A 17175-nucleotide genomic window follows, 5' to 3' on the forward strand; every position below is an offset into this window, starting at 1 on the left:
CAGGGAGCCCGATGTGGGGCTCAGTCCCAGGACCTCAGGATCACGACCCGACCTGAGCCGAAGGCAGCCACTCAACTGACTGTGCCACCCAGGTGCCCCCTAATGATTTTTATATTAACTATTTTTTCATAGATTAAGCTGAGTATGCCACAGTTTTGCTATCAGCTTTTTATAATGTCTTACAGCCTTGGAAGCTCTCTGGTTCTGTAACGGTGTTCAACAGTCATCTTTAGCGTACTGCTCGGCATGACAGTTTGATTTCATCAGAAATTGTTTCTCATCCAAAGATATAAAATCTGTTAATTGGGGACTATTTGTTCAATATAACCTACTATCTGAGTTATAAGGAACATAAAAGGCAGCATGTCTTGCCTTACAGCAAATAATTTTGATGTTACTTCTTTTGAATGTGAAGTATGCTTGGAACATGATTCCTCAAAAACCCATCTTTGGTTGTATCCACTTGGTATGCTTCCCTTTTCTAGAATTCTGGTAATTTCTCACTGACCTACTTCCTAATGAACAAACTTCAGATCTAGGGCTGCAAAACGTGCTAGCCTAACATCAGTACTACCTTATTTTCCATTCCAGTCAGGTCAGTCCTTTGCTGTGTCCCGTCATTCATTCTTCTCTGGGGTATCCCTGACTCTCCTCCCGTGCCCTGGGTGCTGCCAGCCATTCTTCGACACATGGCTCTTCATTCACTCGGTGACCTTTCTGTTCAGTATCAGCATTACTCACCACCCACCATGAAGACAGTAGGTTGGCTGGTATGGATCAAGGCACGTAATTTCCTTTTCTCATGTCTCAGGTCTTGAATATACTTTCATATGAGAAAAGTTCCATTGCCCAAACCAGACAGACAAGGGAATAATTATGGTATGTGAAAAATACTACCTGGTTGGCAGGCTGTGATGTTGGCCAAAGTTTACTAGACATTTCTGCATACCATTGGAAAAAATTACTTAACTCTCTGGGTTTTGGGTGATTTTTTTGTTTGTTAGTTTTCACTGTATAATGAGAGCAAAAGAGTTCTAAGTTCTTTAGCAGTTCTAGGATATATACAAATAAATTCCTTTTTGACATCGAAGTTAAGCTTTAAGTAACCTCAGCCATTCAGGATAACTCTGAATCTGGAAACTGAATAAAAGCAAGGATCTGGCAGCAAAGAAGCAGCTTCTCATTATCCAGCAGGGATGGAACTAGTGAGGGAATGTTGAAGAACCACAGATACAACTCAGACTGTGGCTGTATGGTTCATGAACAGGGGGATAACTACAAAGAAAGAAAGACTTTTGTTGACTGGCTTTCTTATAATGCCAAGACATCTTGGATATAAGCCAAGAAATATGGGAGCATTAAGAGGAAAAGGAGACAGAAGAATGAATAAAAAGGAAATCCATTGTTAAATAAGAACTATTACTCTATAATCCTCTCAATAAATTCTGACATTTGATAGAATTCAACAGCCATTCCTTATAAAAATACTAAAAAATGGAACTTATTTAATATTGGAATAGAAATTTCTTCTAACCAATAATCAACATTATATTTAATGGAAAAAAATAAAGAGTTTCCATCAAAATCAGAAAATAAACAGCCTGTTAGCACAATCATCATCATCATTATTATTACTATTATCATATTTTGTTTTAGAATACCTACTTAGCGTCTACATGGAACACAAAAAGAGTAAGCAGTGGATAAATTTAGATAAATATTTCAGTAATTCAAGAGGGTGTGATTGAGTACCTCAAAGAAAACAGTGGTTAGAGTTAAATGACTTGAATTTAGTAAAGTAAGGGTGCTTAAAGTAAATAGCATATCTATGCTCCATTAGTAACTAAATTAAAAATATAAAGGCGCTCATGGTGGCAACCTATTATGAACTACCTAGACCTAAATTTTAAGAGAATAAAAAAGGCGATGAAATTAGATCCCTATAAGCTCTAAAGGCTGTACTCCGTATGCTCCTTCTAGGGCATTATTTCATTGCTGGCGTGGCTGGACGCATAGATACACATGTGCTCTGTGTGCACTAGCGTGCGCTCCTGTCTATGATTTATAAACATCTGGAAAGTGAGGGCAGTTTTACAGATTTTGAGACTCAAAGTGCTAATTAGTCATTACTGAAGTCTGAATGTCTCTTAGCGTTATCCATTCTGTTGCAAATTATGTTTTCCAAGTTCTCTTGCCCCCTGGCTTTTCAAGAAGTTTGGCCAGTGGGAGGCATTGGCAGACAAGTAGGAAAGCTAAACAAATGGGAAACTAGGGTTCTCTCTCTCTTACTTGGGCAGCATTTTTTGGCAGTGGCTGTCTCTGTCTCCCAGCTCCTGGGGCAGTCCCTACAGTTCCATTCAGATGAAGCTAGCCTGGATAGTTTGAACATCCTCCCATCCTTTGTCTTTCCAGTTCCTGGGATGAGAGTGGTTTTGGGGGCTTTTGCTGTTGCTAATCTGGGTTACTTCACTGTTCTCCTTTTGGTTTCTGAGCTCTGTTGTCACCTGTATTAAATTTACTCTTTTTTAAATATCCAGCATGGCACCTGTCTCTTAACTGGACCCTGATTTAGAGAAGCCCACTATTGCGTTTCTTTCTTTTTATAAAAAATCTATATAGAACAGTATCTGGCACATAGTAAACAATCAATATTGTTGATCGAATGCATTCTAAAACAATGAGGCTGAGGAAAAATGAACTGATCAAATTATTTTCAGATATTCAGTCAGCTAAAGCTAATGAAAAGATCTGCAGTACACACATAATTAAATTAGATCACATGGATTGTGTTTATTTAGTCATTAGAAAAGAGATTGGAAGGTGTCCCTTTCTCTGACCCAGTGCTAATTGGAAGAGTAATGCAGAGGTGTGGGTCATGGATTTTTTGAAGCGTGCCTTTTCAAAATAAGATGTTAGGAAGTCAGCTTTGGGGCTGAAAAGCAGTTAGCAAAATAGGAAACAACTAGAGGGGTGTGTGTGTGTGTGTGTGTGTGTGCTTTTTTTTTTTTTTTCCAAAGTTCCCTCTCCTGAACACTGTATTGTCTGAACACACATTGGCAGCAAAAGTGGTTGATTTCAATGATCTATTTTTTATTTTAACAAAAGCAATATATTCTTGAGATAAAGAATATTCAAAGATGGTTGTGGCTAAAAACGTAGTAGCTTCACCCCACTCACCTCCATCCCCACAAATGTAAACAATGTAGATGGTGCATTGTAACCACAGGATGGTCTGTGCATATATTAAGAATATGCAAATTGCGTTTTGCAGAATATACTCATTTGCAACTTTTTTCTTTTTTTTACTGAAGATTACTTAGACCTCTCTAGCAATTTGCAACTCTAAGCCATTTATTTCAATAGCTGCATAGTACTCTATTGTATGGATATAGCCTAGTTTATGGTCAGATAGCAACTTAGACGAAATAAGGAGTTTGGTTGTTGTGTGTGCGCATGCGCGTGTGCGTGCCACCATAGTTCCTAACCCTCGTATTTTATATAAACATCTTATCTGCTAAAGTGGATAAAAACCTGAGTAGCTATGAATTTTTTAAGAGTTTCCAAATTCAACTAAATATATATGTAGACATTTGATTCTGACATTTTAAAAAATCTTCACTAAAAGTTCTTTCCAAAATTAGTTTTATTACTTGAGAATAGTAGTACTGTTCTATTGCTGTAAAGAGTTACAGTTGATCCTGAAGAAGTGAGATCACTGTTTTTTTAATAATCACACTCTCTTTGCCTTCCTTTGTTGCCCCATTATTTTCTTGGGTTATTCCAGAGTAATGTTTAGGTTATGAAACAGTTCAGAAGAGACTTCTGATGATAGAGTAGAGTTTGTAGATTTTAAAACAAGGTCTTCGTAAGATATCCAAATCCAAAGTATTTGAATTCTTAAGTTAACACCATTAAAACAACAAACTGGGCCATAAAGTAAATTCTTGCCACCGAGTTGCTTCTTGTACTAACACAGAAATAAGATATTGTGAATGAATATTGACAAATCAACCATACCTGGCAATAGCAGGAAGCTGTGTTCTAGAAGGTTAGTGACTACTTGGGAAATTGTTACTTTGGCTTTTGAATTCAATATTTCAACTCAGTAATTAAATATTTTAACTTTTTTGTTGGAAGATAATTATGTTACATTGCTCAGGAGTTTGTACATGATTACTCTGCCTTACTAATAAGAAAGAGATAAATGATCCAAAAATGCAAGCTATCAACAGAAACTTTATGAGAAATGAAACTTATAGGAAGACTATAGAATTTACCAATTTCTGCCTTTCTTGTCACCTACATGTGCAACAGCAGCTACATCTTCAGAAGAAGATAAAAACTGGTGTATATAAATGGGTCCTCCCCAGGAAAAGATGATAATATCCCCATTTTGGTGAAGAAGGCAAGGAAATGCATAATTATCTTAGAAATGTTTTCTTCTAAAACCAGCTTTGAGTATGATTATTTTGAACGTGTACTTGTCCAAAACTCATCATCCCCCATGGTTCTTGAAAGCTGCATTTCTGGGGCTTCATTTCATTTTTAAATTTCATTTTTTAAGGCAGAAGTAATTCAGTTACTGCATGTATTAATATAAGAAATTATTGAAGTGACCTTTATTTGTCCCAACTTTAATGTATTCAGCTATTAGAGGACAGGAGATGGTTCTTCTCCTAGGTCATTCTAGACAAGTGGGATTTTTGTCCTTATATAGCAACAGTGTGGGAGGCAGTCTGTATTTTCTGATATATGTGAGAATTTATTTTAAAGAACATTTGATTTTTAATATAAAGATATAAATCTTTTGACCAAAGTTCATTCTTGTAGTCTTTCCTAAGTTACCCCTCCCCTACTCATGAAAATATATTTATATATATGTGCATGTTTCCTAAACAAGCAGAATGCCCCAGCACAATATTTTTTGCTTTTAGCTTTCTATTGGAAGTATTTCTGTTTTTGTCCTTTCATTTTTAGTTTTCATTCATGTGAAAAGAAGTGTTGGAATAGTCTAGGAAAATGCATTCCATATTTTGATGTTTCAGCTAAAAAGTTGGAATTCAGATTCTCTGACATGTTTACAAAGGTTTTGAGCACTTTCAAAAATATGTATTTTTCCATTTTCAACATTTACTTTGTCTTTGAAAGTGTAAAATTACTAGTTTCTTTTGAATTCTTTTAGGACAGTCCATTGGATTGCACATGGTTAAAGTCTGTTAAAGTAAGTGTCGGTTAATTTTTTAAAACTTCCATTAAACAATTAAAATCTGTCTCCCTTCAGTCATCATTGCTTACAATTATACAATAACAACTCCACTTAAAATTATGTCATGTGATTTTTTAAAATAAAACTTAATGGGATTAAATGAATTATTTTTCTTCATGAGAAAATCCTGGTATCGAATGATTTTTTTTTTCTGCTCTTTTTATGGAAAGAGTATTTGGGGTTACTAGTCAAAAGGTTTAAGCAAACACATAGAAATTTTATAAGGTTAACTACTTAGTGCTTAGTAGATAAAGATGTTTTTGGTGATAATTTCTTGAATTATGGCCCAAAGTGAGGCTAAAATCATTAACCCTTGACACTTATATGAGGTAGAAGATAAAGAATCCAGTTTAGTGAGTGGGGATGAGTCAAAGGAAAATTATCATTATTTATCTAATAAGACTAGATACTATCCTATGGCATGTTTAAAGACATTGTGTGTGTTTTCTTCCTCAAATATATTCATGGTCAATATTTGTCTGATAAGTCAAATGATCATATTTTAATGTTACTCTCTATTGAATTCCATAAACCACTACTTAGAGGAAATCTTGTAAAAAGCAGGCCTAGAAATTCACTGTTTTAATTAATTCTTTGCTTTTTAAATTTGAAGAAATGTAAAACCTATTTCTATTAGAAAGCTTCCCTCACAACCTACATTTTGAAAAGATGTGATTACATTTAGTTCCTTTTTTCTTGCTGTTTTCTAAAGAAAAGTAACAGCACAGTGACATTTTACTTAAATATTTTTAGGATTATTTTGTTCTTTACCCAACCTTCCTAATTTTTTTTTTTTACTGTATTAACCCTTTATTTTACATTATCCTTGCTGATACATTTTAAATATAAAACGTCTCAGAAACTTAATTATAAGGTCTTTTGGATGAAAGATAATCTTTCAAAACTTGATTTTTAAATGTGTGTATATGTTGACTTTTTTCTTTAACAAGAGAAAACAAACAAGTTCATTTACATGTATACCTTCTGTATATGTGGGAGATGTGTAGAAACAATGGGTTAACTCCTTGATTTTTTAATTTAAACCAATTATCTGTCTTTGGGTTTTCTATAGATGTTTTAGCAATCAGGCATTAAAATCATAGCACTTGGTCATTGAGAAAAAGAATAATTGCTTAGATTCTAAATTTGTATGTTGGGAAATTGAAAGAAAGTTAACCTCTCAGATTTCTAGTTTCTTGATGTATGTAGTAAACATAGTTCCCACATTGAAGGTGTTAAGAAGTATTGTACTGTCCGTGTACCCAGGTGTTCAAGGATATTACTATCACTGATGCTTAGAGTAATTTGGACTTTGAACTCCTAATGCCTTAAGTCATTGTAAAGGAAATACATAGATAAAATGGAAATTTGCCTCTATAGATGTCTGTGTACACATATACATATATATATGTATATATCTATAAATGTAGCTTCTGCCTACACAGTGGCATTCTGTGCCTCTACCCAGTATTCCAGCTCTTTTTTAAAAGTATGGCAGAGGTGCATACTTTGATTTGGATTCTGTTAGAAACTATAATGAAAGACTTGTGATATGAAAAGATTCTCACAAACCTAAATAAATCAGTCTGGATCTAAAATAATCTGTCAAGGACCATTAGCTTACATGATCATTGTGGTTCCTATGCTGCAGATTTATAGAAGCACAATTCTAAAATTTTTAGTGTTGAGTGGTTTTTCATTTGTTGCCCGTATTTTCTAAATGACTTTTCCAAGTGCAGCGGAGCCTTCATCGTTAAGCTCTTTGAAAATAAAGGAAGAGTACAAAGCATGACAGACAGTGGCAAAGAATCAAGTTTTGAGTCCTCTCAAGTCCCCTAAAATCTTAGGAGATTTCTTACTTTTCAAAACGTATTTTATTCTTGTAAGAAGGGTTCATAAAGCATGAAAACATTTATTTTTTTGTGGATTGGTTGTTTCTTTCTTGACAATTCCAATAAGATATGTGCATCTCTCTTTTTCATTTTGTCTTCTTTTGGATAATTACTTACCGTATTGTTTTTAAGAAATTGAAGCACAATAACCTTTTTTTTTTTAACAAATACAGATGAAAGACAAAGAAAATCTATTCTTCTACTGATAAAGTTTTCGTGAAACAATAAATGATAGAATTATGCATGCTGAAAGTTGTCTTCAGTGCTTTGAATAGCAGCAAGATCTAATTTCCCCACCAAAAGCCTTCATAATTAGAGGCAGTCTTAATGATTTAACAAAACTATTATAATAAAAATATTAAAAGAGATAACCTAAAGTCATTTAGTCTAAATTATTTTTACCTAAAAATTATAAAGTTTTTCATCAGATATTTAAATTTAATGATCAATATCAGTGTTTGTTTTATTACAAATAAAATTTACAAAAGGCCATCATATTATGCATTCAGTCACTTGTCATACAATCCTTTATTTTGGTTTGCCTGAGAGAGCTGTTTCAGAATCCATTTTTTTTATGCATGGAAATAAAATTTGGCCAACTTTAGATAAATGTTTATTTGTTTACAAAGATTTTAAAGGTCAATTAGATGACTAGATGGATAGGAATAGTATTTTTTAAAATCAATTTGAGCAAAATGAACCTTTTTAAAAAATGAAGATAACCTTTTTATTAGCTTTGCTCTCTTTAATTTTTTTTTTACATTATTTAGAGTGTGGCTAGGATGGCTTTAGACTATCTATCTAGATTGAAATTGGGCATATTTCCTTGGTGGCACATATGTCACTGGTTTCTGTTGTTGAAGATATTCGGTGTTTCTGATGCTAATTAACTGTGTGAGTGTGTGATCAGAGCTAGTGAGTGAGTGGTTTTGATCTTGTCACTAACAAAAATTATACTTTGATTTTCTTTTTTTAACATTTTGGCATTTTGAAGGTTCCAGTAGAATTCTCTGTCTTGTGATATGGCTAATGCCCTTATACAAGAAGAGCCCTTGCTGTGTGCCCTGTTGCTACTAGTTAATTTTGTCATTTGGCTACAATTAAGCACAGATTTAATGCAGAATTAAAGGATGTCCTGGATGGTAACTGGAGAGAATCCGAGAGATTCTGTGTGCTCTGTGCTTGTGTATGAAACTGTTAGGCCTCTCCACTTAACTCAAGAATGTCAACCCTCCCATATCCGTCAATGGATTAAAAATGCCAATCCATGGTATATTGTAGATGAATGGTACCCAGAAGCTAGAATTTCAAAGACTTTCAGCTTTGTAGCATCCCATAGATTGGCGCCCAGTGACCTTTGTCACTTTTTGGAACCTTACCAGGTGATGCTCCTGTAAAACCTGCAGCACTACAATCCATCTGAATGACTGGTTCCTTAGTGTGCCTTCCCCATCTTGGTAGGTAGCACCAACCCCTGTTGAATTTCCTAAGCCAAAACCATGAGTTATCCTGGATACCCTTTTTTCCTTCACCCTCCACAATGAATTCCTGACTTCTAAATATCTCTGAATTCCTCTCCACCTCCATAGTTTGCTCACCCAAACTGCACTGAGCACTGAGAGCCTCCTCAGGCATATGTAACTTCCATTCTTTCCCCCTCCAACCCACACTTCACATAGCAGGTTTTTCTTCTTACTTGGAACTTTCTGGCATCTTTCCATTTCTCTTAGAATAAAAGCTGTTTTTCATTCATAGTTTTAAGTCCCTTGCTTGCCCCCCTCCCTGGACATCTCTTTTCCTGGGTATCTGATCACTTCTTCCTCTGTCTCTTACTTCAAGTCTTGATTCAAATGACCACTGTCACTAATCCTTCCATACCTCCTATTTAAAATTACGACTACTTCATTGGGCTGGCTGGTGATGAGGGCAAGTGTGGAAGCAGGGAGTCAAGTTTGAAGACTTCTTGAGAGTTGAGGCTAGAGATGGGGGTGACTTGGGAGTAGGTTTGTGATATTAGAAAGTTCTGGAAGTTCAGTGAAAAGTTCTCACTGATGGATTGGGTTTGGGGTTGATGAAAGAGAGAGGGTTGTTGGGTCTTGAGCTCCTAAGTAGATGTTGATAGTGTAATGACATAGGGAAGACTGTAAGAGGAGGTGGTTTTTTATGGGGAAGAGAAATTAAGAGTGTTGTTCTGGATTTGTTAGATTTAGACGCTAAGTGAAGATTTCAAATACACAAATGGCCATGGGGACCTGTGTTTGGAAATGGAGGTTTCATAGTGATTGCCATATTGACATATGAGATTTCATAAAAGAGTATAAACAGAGTAGAAGGTGCATGACTAAACCCTGAAGAATTTCAGTACTGAAAGCTTGAGCACAGTAAGTGGAGTCAATAAAGAAGACTACCAAGGGTATAGGCAAAAAACCAGGGAAGTATGGTGCTCCAGAGCTCAAAAGAAACAAATACTTAAGAAGTGATCGTTCAGCAATGTTATGAAACATCAAAGAAGATGAAAATAAGCAAGTAAATAATGGATTGGCAGCAAGGAGATCATTCATTGGTGGTCTTTTTTTTTTTAATCCATCGGTGGCTTGATAACAGAATTCTCGGTGGCCAGTATTGTGGTCACTGGTTCCATGTGGCTGTTTAAGTTTAAATGTACATCAATTCAAATAAAATAATTCCTTGGCCACACTAGTCATATTTCATATGTGTAACAGCCACATGGGGCTAGTGGCTACCATATTGAACAGTGAAGATGACTAGCATTTTCATCATTGCAGAAAGTTCTGTTGGGTAGTGCTGCTCCAGAAGGCAAGCGAAGCTCTGAGTGTGCTCATCCTCTCTTGGTTCTCTCCCTTTGGGGAGGAGGTGTGGCCAGAGGAGGACCTGAAGCCTTGGATCCAGGATACCTGATCTAAAGGGGATACTGCCTAGTAGAGCAATGAAGATGATTGGTTTAGAGGACACTGAGAGTGATTACACAGGTCTTTTCTTCTATTGACTATACGTTTTCAATTGTTTTGTGCACCTGTGGGAGGAGGTCATGGATGCTGGAGCAAGTGGTTGTGGTGGCTTACATTGTCTGAGAAAATTTGATTGAGCAGGCAGTACTTAGGCTATTCCGAAGATGAATAACATTCAGATCCACAAGAGGGTATGGATGTGCTCTTCAGATGAGGGAAGAGAAAAATACAGGTACAGTTGTGATCTAGACATATCAACACATTTCATCCTCAGAACAAGTGTAGGAGTTAGCATTGTTAATATCCTCATTCTCCAGATGAAAAAAGAGTTGCATCTTATTCTGAGAAATGAGACTGATAGGTAAACTGAAGTTTTGTTTTGTAGACCTTTCAAAACCAAGTAGGGGACTTAAACTTTTAACGTAGTGTTCAAAGAAGACTTTGTTTTTTTCAACTGTATTAAATTTGGGGAAGGTGCCCTAGAAAGGCCAATGCTTTCTCCAATAACTTGTATCTATAATTAAGTTGGCTCTTACTCCATTTTCTCAGAATTTATAGTAGAATAGCCACTCAGTGGGGAATAGGAATGTGGTTTATCTCACACATTGTCATCTAGCACAAGCTCAAAATGTCAGTTGTCTCTTAGAGGCAAATATCCTGCCTTTTGTCAAATTGTGCCTTACAAGTGAATTTGCTATATACATGCCTTTTTTCCACACTGGGTTTTAAGTTCCTTGAGGTAAAGATGGGTATGCATTTGTTTAACCCTAGAGTGCCCAGTCCTAAAACTTGGCAAATAATTGGATGTTGACTAGATATGGGTTAGACTGAGTTGACTACTTTGTTATGGCTGCTGAGTCCCTTTGGGCCAGCGGTACCCCCATCCGCTTTCCTTTCATGCGTAACCTTACCATGTCCTTCCTTGTCATATCTCTCCAGTTTACAAAAAAAGAAAAATCCCTAACTCTATACCACTTTGTAGTCTTTGACTGACTGTCATCCTGTTTATGTAAAGCAGTTACCAATTTGGCAAGGACATTTACATTTATCTGTCTTCTGGAGCACTACGCCACATATTTCTAAGGCTGATATGATAAGAATTGGTGCTTTGTCTTTTTCAACAAAGAGAAACTTTTGAGACCTTGATAGAATCACTCATTTTTTCTCATGCAAATAACTTTTAATTTTTAATGAATTTACTGCTGTTCTCATTAAAGTTGCTTATTAGTAAAAAGATGTGTAATAAGCCATAATCTTTTATTTAAAGGCTAACAACAAACTTCACAATGTATTAAAAAGAGGAGGCAGTACAATGTTGATGTAAGCCATGGTAACTATTTGGAGAAGCTATTCTTAATTTAGTGTCATCCTCACAGTTACTGTATTAATAATAAATTTTGTATTCAAGGTTGATTGTTTTTATTTCACAGAAGACCTTTTACAAAGGCACTAATGTATCAATAGAATGAAAAGAACCATGAAGGATGAGTATGACCTCCTGCCATAAAGACTTTTTGCCTGAGTGTGAGTTCCTTAGGCGGTTCTACACACAGTCCTTCCATAATTGTCTCTGTTCATATTTTGCCTTATAATATACAAATGAACTCTGTTAATGTATATTAATTTGTACTGCTTCTGGTTCAAAATATTTGCAGTTGTTTTAAAATGATTATAAGATGACATATCAAAACATTAGAAGCATTGATTTGGGGTTTTATTGTTGGTTCTCATGGTTCAAATACTGTCATTTTTATTTAAATCACCTCTGAGCAGTAAAATATGGGCTGATGCAGTATGATTACTTAAGTTTTTTTTGTCATTAAAACAGAAACTCAAAGTTTATAAAATTGAGTTCTACACTTGACATTTCTCATACAGTTTGTAAAACACAAGTCTTACTTCTTAATGATTTAAAAAATATTCCCATGTTTATTCACTAAATTCATTTGCTTGTTTTGAAATTCAGAATTAGTTCTTTAAGTCCACATTCATTTGACATAATAATATTCAAGTACAAAGCTGTTTATTTTAGTATATTACTTTTCTATCTCTATGTCAATGTGTTCTGTGTGACCATAATTTGGTTGAAAGTCAAAAATAGCCCAAATAAAAATGATTTAGGAAGATAAACTTCTGAGAAAATATGGTATCACACACACACACACACACACACACACACACGGAGAGAAATATTATTCATTCATAAAAAAAGAAGGAAATCCTACCATTTTATAGGTATTTTATAGTAAGTGAAATATGTCAGAGAAAGATAAGTACTGTATGATCTCACTTATATGTGAAACTAAAAAAAAATGAACCCGTAGAAACAGAACAGTTTGGTGGTTACCAGAGATGGGGGGTGGGAAGTGGGGAAAATGGGTAAAGGTGGCCAAAAGATACAAACTTCCAGTTATAAGTAAATTCTGGGGACATAATGTATACCATGGTGACTATCATTAATAATACTGTATTGTATATTTGAAAGTTGCTAAGAGAGTAAATAGCTTACAAGTTATCAAAGAGAAAAATAGTCAATTATGTGGGTGAGGAATGCTAAGATTATTATGGTGACTATTTTGCAATATATATACATATATCAAATCATAATGCTGTACACCTAAAACTAATATGGTGTTCTATCTCAATAAAACTGGAAAAAGATGTCATTCTGAAAATCCCAAAAAGGGTGGGTCCTTCCAATGTTAATGAACAGGAATTTTTAAACTTCAGGTTTCATCTGCAGCAATCAGTATTTCTAATGACTGTGATGGATGTGTAGGTGAAATCAGAAGAGCTGACCACATAAAAGACAAGGAGAGCTAAGCTATTGCTGTCCTAATCAGGCAGAACACATAACTTTGTCTTTTAAAATGCAGTGAAGGCAAGATTAAATGAGCCAACAAAACATTACACGAGCCCATAGTTTTTAATTTCTGTTCATTTTTTAGACAAAGCCATAAATCAGTCTATTTATTTTAAGTTGTACTGATGCAGAAGACTTGGTCACCTGACTTTATCTTACAATACATTTTATTAATGTCTTATAGGTAACATAATTCCACATTAATCAAGTTAAGATTTAGTTCCACCCCAATATTAACACTATAAGTAAAAACCTGAAGAATTCATGACCTTGTGCTAGGATTAGGATCAGATTTCCAAAGTCATTGGTGAATTAGAATGGGAAAGCCAAGCAGAATTGCTTTAACTTTCAGTATAAATGAGGTCTTGTATACAGTGAGTACTTTTACCTCTGCCTATAAACAGCTTAGATGAATAACACATTTGCTTTTTTAAAAAATCATAAGGAAAGCACCATGATATGCAAAAAAAAAAAAATGCTGCTATCTAATGTATACAGAGGAGGCAAAGTTTATATGGCAGTGAAACTCTGAAAATCTTCTTATGGGACAATAATTCTACACAAAAAACTAGAAAATGAAATTCTCTTGACCTTGCCAAACTATAATTAGACCTGTATTATCCATTTTTTGTATTAAATAATTTATTTCCTTAGGTTTATAAATCAGGAGAACTTTGACTAGATTTCGTTTTGTTCTTGACTATGTTGGTTGCAAGTTTTGGGCCTCTCTCATATTAAATATAAGCAAGACATGTATCTTGCTAATTAGATGAAAGCAATTATTTTACTGCTTTAAACATTTAGGGAATTTTAAAGAAAAAATGTTATTTTAAATATTTTTTCCTCTTTTATAGACAATAGCATTTAATGATTATTTGTGGATGCCAAAATACAGACGTGAAAATGAAATCTATGGCTTTGTAAATAATAACTTGTAAATCTTGAGTTGTAAAAATGGAATAAGTTCCCCTAATATACCTTTCATTTTCAAAGCTGTGTTTTCTTTTTTTTTTTCTTTTTTTTTTTTTTTTAAAGATTTTATTTATTTATTTGAGACAGAGAGAATGAGAGATAGAGAGCATGAGAGGGAGGAGGGTCAGAGGGAGAAGCAGGCTCCCCGCAGAGCAGGGAGCCCGATGCGGGACTCGATCCCGGGACTCCAGGATCATGACCTGAGCCGAAGGCAGTCGCTCAACCAACTGAGCCACCCAGGCGCCCCCAAAGCTGTGTTTTCTTAATTTCTGTTTAATTTTCACTTGGCAATGACTCCTGAAATTTGACTTTTGTTATCGCTAGAGAGCATGTTCAGGAATTAATGATTATAAATAGGTACGTAAAAAGAGTTCTAATCTATTTTAGACATTAACTTTTTTTTTAGGTATCAGCCTTGCTAAAAATTGGTTTCATATTTTATTTTTTAGGATAATAAGACATCTGTTTGCCAGTAACATCAAGTCTACTCTTTTTACAGGCAGAAGGTGTTTATAGATTTTTTTTTTCTTTAAACAGGTCAAGGTGCAGTTTTCCATTCCATAATAGGTGAGTTAATTGTACTAGGTTTCTGATTCAAGAAAAACACCACTTAGAACACAGCCAAGAATCTAGAATTTAGAAAAATTGTCTTTGGAAGAGCAGCCCTGTAATGCACCTGTGAAAGAAAATCCCACAGGTCCTTAAAAACCTATTTGTTCTAATTTTAGACACTAGTTTTACCCCAAGTTTGTTTTGTTTTCCAGCTCTAAAAGTAGTTCTGAAGCAGCAAATTAGGAAGGGAACGGGTGAGTCATGGCCACAGGCACATGGAAGCCGCTGGAACGACAGAGCAAACTCCATCACAGGTTGGGGGTAATTCCTCATGAGGACCAGAGACCCTACATTTATGTTTTATTGGAGTAATTCTTTATGTGTTTTTTCTTAAACTTATGGCATGCAGTCAGTTTACCATGCTGACTGTGGTATGAGGCAATGAACTAAATTTGAATTTCCTTCTGACTCATCTAACTCTCTCTTAGAGTTAGTCTGGGTCTAATACCAACTATGTAAGTTGCAAAGTTTAATATCTGTTTATTTGGAGAAGAAATGCCAAGTCCATAAAACATTTTCTTTTCTCAGCAATCTAGTATTTAATAGGGGTGGCAAGAAAAGAAATAATTACAATCAAGAGAGCTGTGTGTGAAGCTCCAGGTGTGCCTGAGTTGCTGTGGACCCAAGAAGGGTCTCTCTGTGCACCCTGGACAGAGAGGAGCATGTTATTAGGCAGATGGCCCGAGCTGAGTTTTAAAGGAGGAAAGACTTTAGCGGGGCAGAGGAGATAGAGAGTGCCGTTCCAGGCAGAAGGAATAGCACCCATAGTCACTGAGAACCGAAGGAACAGGATTTATTTGAGAATCTCAATTAGTTAAGGAGCTTCTGGTAACATGGGATAGAGCAGGGGTCAGCAGACCTTTTCTGGAAAGGGCCACAGGGTAAAGATTTTAGATTCTGCAAGCATTATGGATCCTATGGTCTGAAGCAATAGCTTCACTCTACTGTTGTCCTGCAAATGTAACCACAGATAAAATGTAAATGAGTAGGCGTGGCTGTGTTCCGTGCTTACAGTTTATAAAAATTGTCGTCTTGAATTTGGCCTAAAGGCTTCAGCTTGCCAGACCCCTGGTGTAGAGCTTGTGACAGTCTACCTCTTTAAATAATTTTCTTGTTGTTTTTGTTAGTAACTTTGTAGGATTGATCTGGAATGACATAGTGTCGATGGAATTATGGAAAACTTTGATAGACTTCCTCTTCAAAATATTTCATTTCTGTGTGTTATGTATTGTAGTTTTACTGTGTGTTTTCGTAGCTGATATTTGCTTCTGTGGAGATTCCAACATTTATTTGCATAAAGTTATAGTAATTGCCTACAATGTCTCATTATCTTCATATCCCTTATTCTATTTTTTTTGTTGTTGTTCCCAAGCTTGTGTCACATTCAAAGTGTCATGATAAAAGAGTAGCAGGAAAAACATTGAATATCCCAGGATCGTGGAGGTAGGCTTTACGAACCAGTAACGTTTGAGCACACCCTTGAGGGATAAGTAGAATTTTGTCAAGCAATGAAAAAAGAAATGATATTTTGGATATTAAGAAATAAGCATCAGCAAAGATAAAAAGATGTGAATGGCAATGCGATACTCACTGAACAGCAGGTAGTCCAGAATATCAGAAAACCTGGAGGATTTAGGTCTATCCTGTTTTAGTGCCTTGATTGACATTCTCAGTGTTTGGATTTTTCCTGCAGTCTGTGGAAAGTTCTTGCTCCTCTGCAGAGTCTGTTATCCTAATCACAGCCAAGATGGTCCTTTTAAACATAACTTAGACCATATCACACCTCTATCCAAAGACTTCTCAAAAACAAAACAAAACAAAACAAACCATTGCCATTTCCTAAAAGATACTAAGTGACCTGATTCCTTACTCCCCTGTCTGCATCATTTTCTCTCCTCTTTCCTGCTCCCCCTCCACTGGCCTCCTTAGAACTTCTGAAGGATACTTAGCCCACTGCCTGCTCATGGCACTCACAGATCGTCCAGAGCACTCTTCACTGAGTATCTCCCTTATTTTATCCAGGTTTCCAATGCAATTTCACTTTATCAGGCAAGCCTTCTATGACCCACCCTATCTAAATAGAAGCTTCTTCGATGACACTCTCTGGCCTCTTCTCCTGCTTACTTTTTCTGGTTAGAAAATGTCTCTTTTCGAAAGTTAAATCTGACGTCACTGGAGAAGTTGGACGGCAAAATAGGAGAGGGCTGTGGGTCAAATGAAAGAATGAGAGAATGAGAGCCTCGGCTGAGGAATAAGTAGACAGCACAGAGTATTTCAGTCCAGCAATATTTTGAAATAATTAATAGAAGTTTTGCACCCTCTTTACGTTTTTATTGTTCTTCATTCCTCTTTTAATTTTGCCTACTTAGAATAGTTCCCAAGCATGTCCAAATGAGAAAGTACTTGATGTAGGAAACATCAAATTTCTAAGGTTAAATTTTATGTCTATGTAACCCCTATAGGAAAATGAAAAAAAAAGTTTTTCCCTTTTTATTAGCATCTGTATCATTTTATGTGATTATCCATATAGAACGTAATTTTCCATTGTGAATAGAGACTGTGGAGTAGGTAATTTAATTAAATTTACTTTGAGTTTATGTT

At 35.5% G+C, this 17175-nt stretch overlaps 1 protein-coding gene across 6 annotated transcripts in view; it reads left to right on the forward strand.

The window, feature by feature from the left end:
* The window catches only part of KLF12 (KLF transcription factor 12), a 522975-nt gene that overhangs the window by 235084 nt on the left and 270716 nt on the right, over positions 1 to 17175 (forward strand). For 3 of the 6 annotated variants that reach the window (XR_010409973.1, XM_064585999.1, XM_064586000.1), the window contains exon 4: positions 5183 to 5221. The exons of the other annotated variants lie outside the window; for them this stretch is intronic. Coding sequence is in view for 2 of the 3 variants with exons in the window: in XM_064585999.1 (XP_064442069.1) it covers positions 5183 to 5221 (39 nt within the window). In the remaining variant the exon portion in view is untranslated. The remainder of the gene's footprint in view (positions 1 to 5182; positions 5222 to 17175) is intronic. 6 annotated transcript variants of the gene reach the window in all.

The sequence above is a fragment of the Mirounga angustirostris genome, unplaced genomic scaffold (assembly GCF_029215605.1).
Source record: "Mirounga angustirostris isolate CCGP_5_RB_7025 unplaced genomic scaffold, mMirAng1.0.hap1 SCAF_3, whole genome shotgun sequence".
In the NCBI taxonomy this organism is placed as follows: Eukaryota; Metazoa; Chordata; class Mammalia; order Carnivora; family Phocidae; genus Mirounga; species Mirounga angustirostris.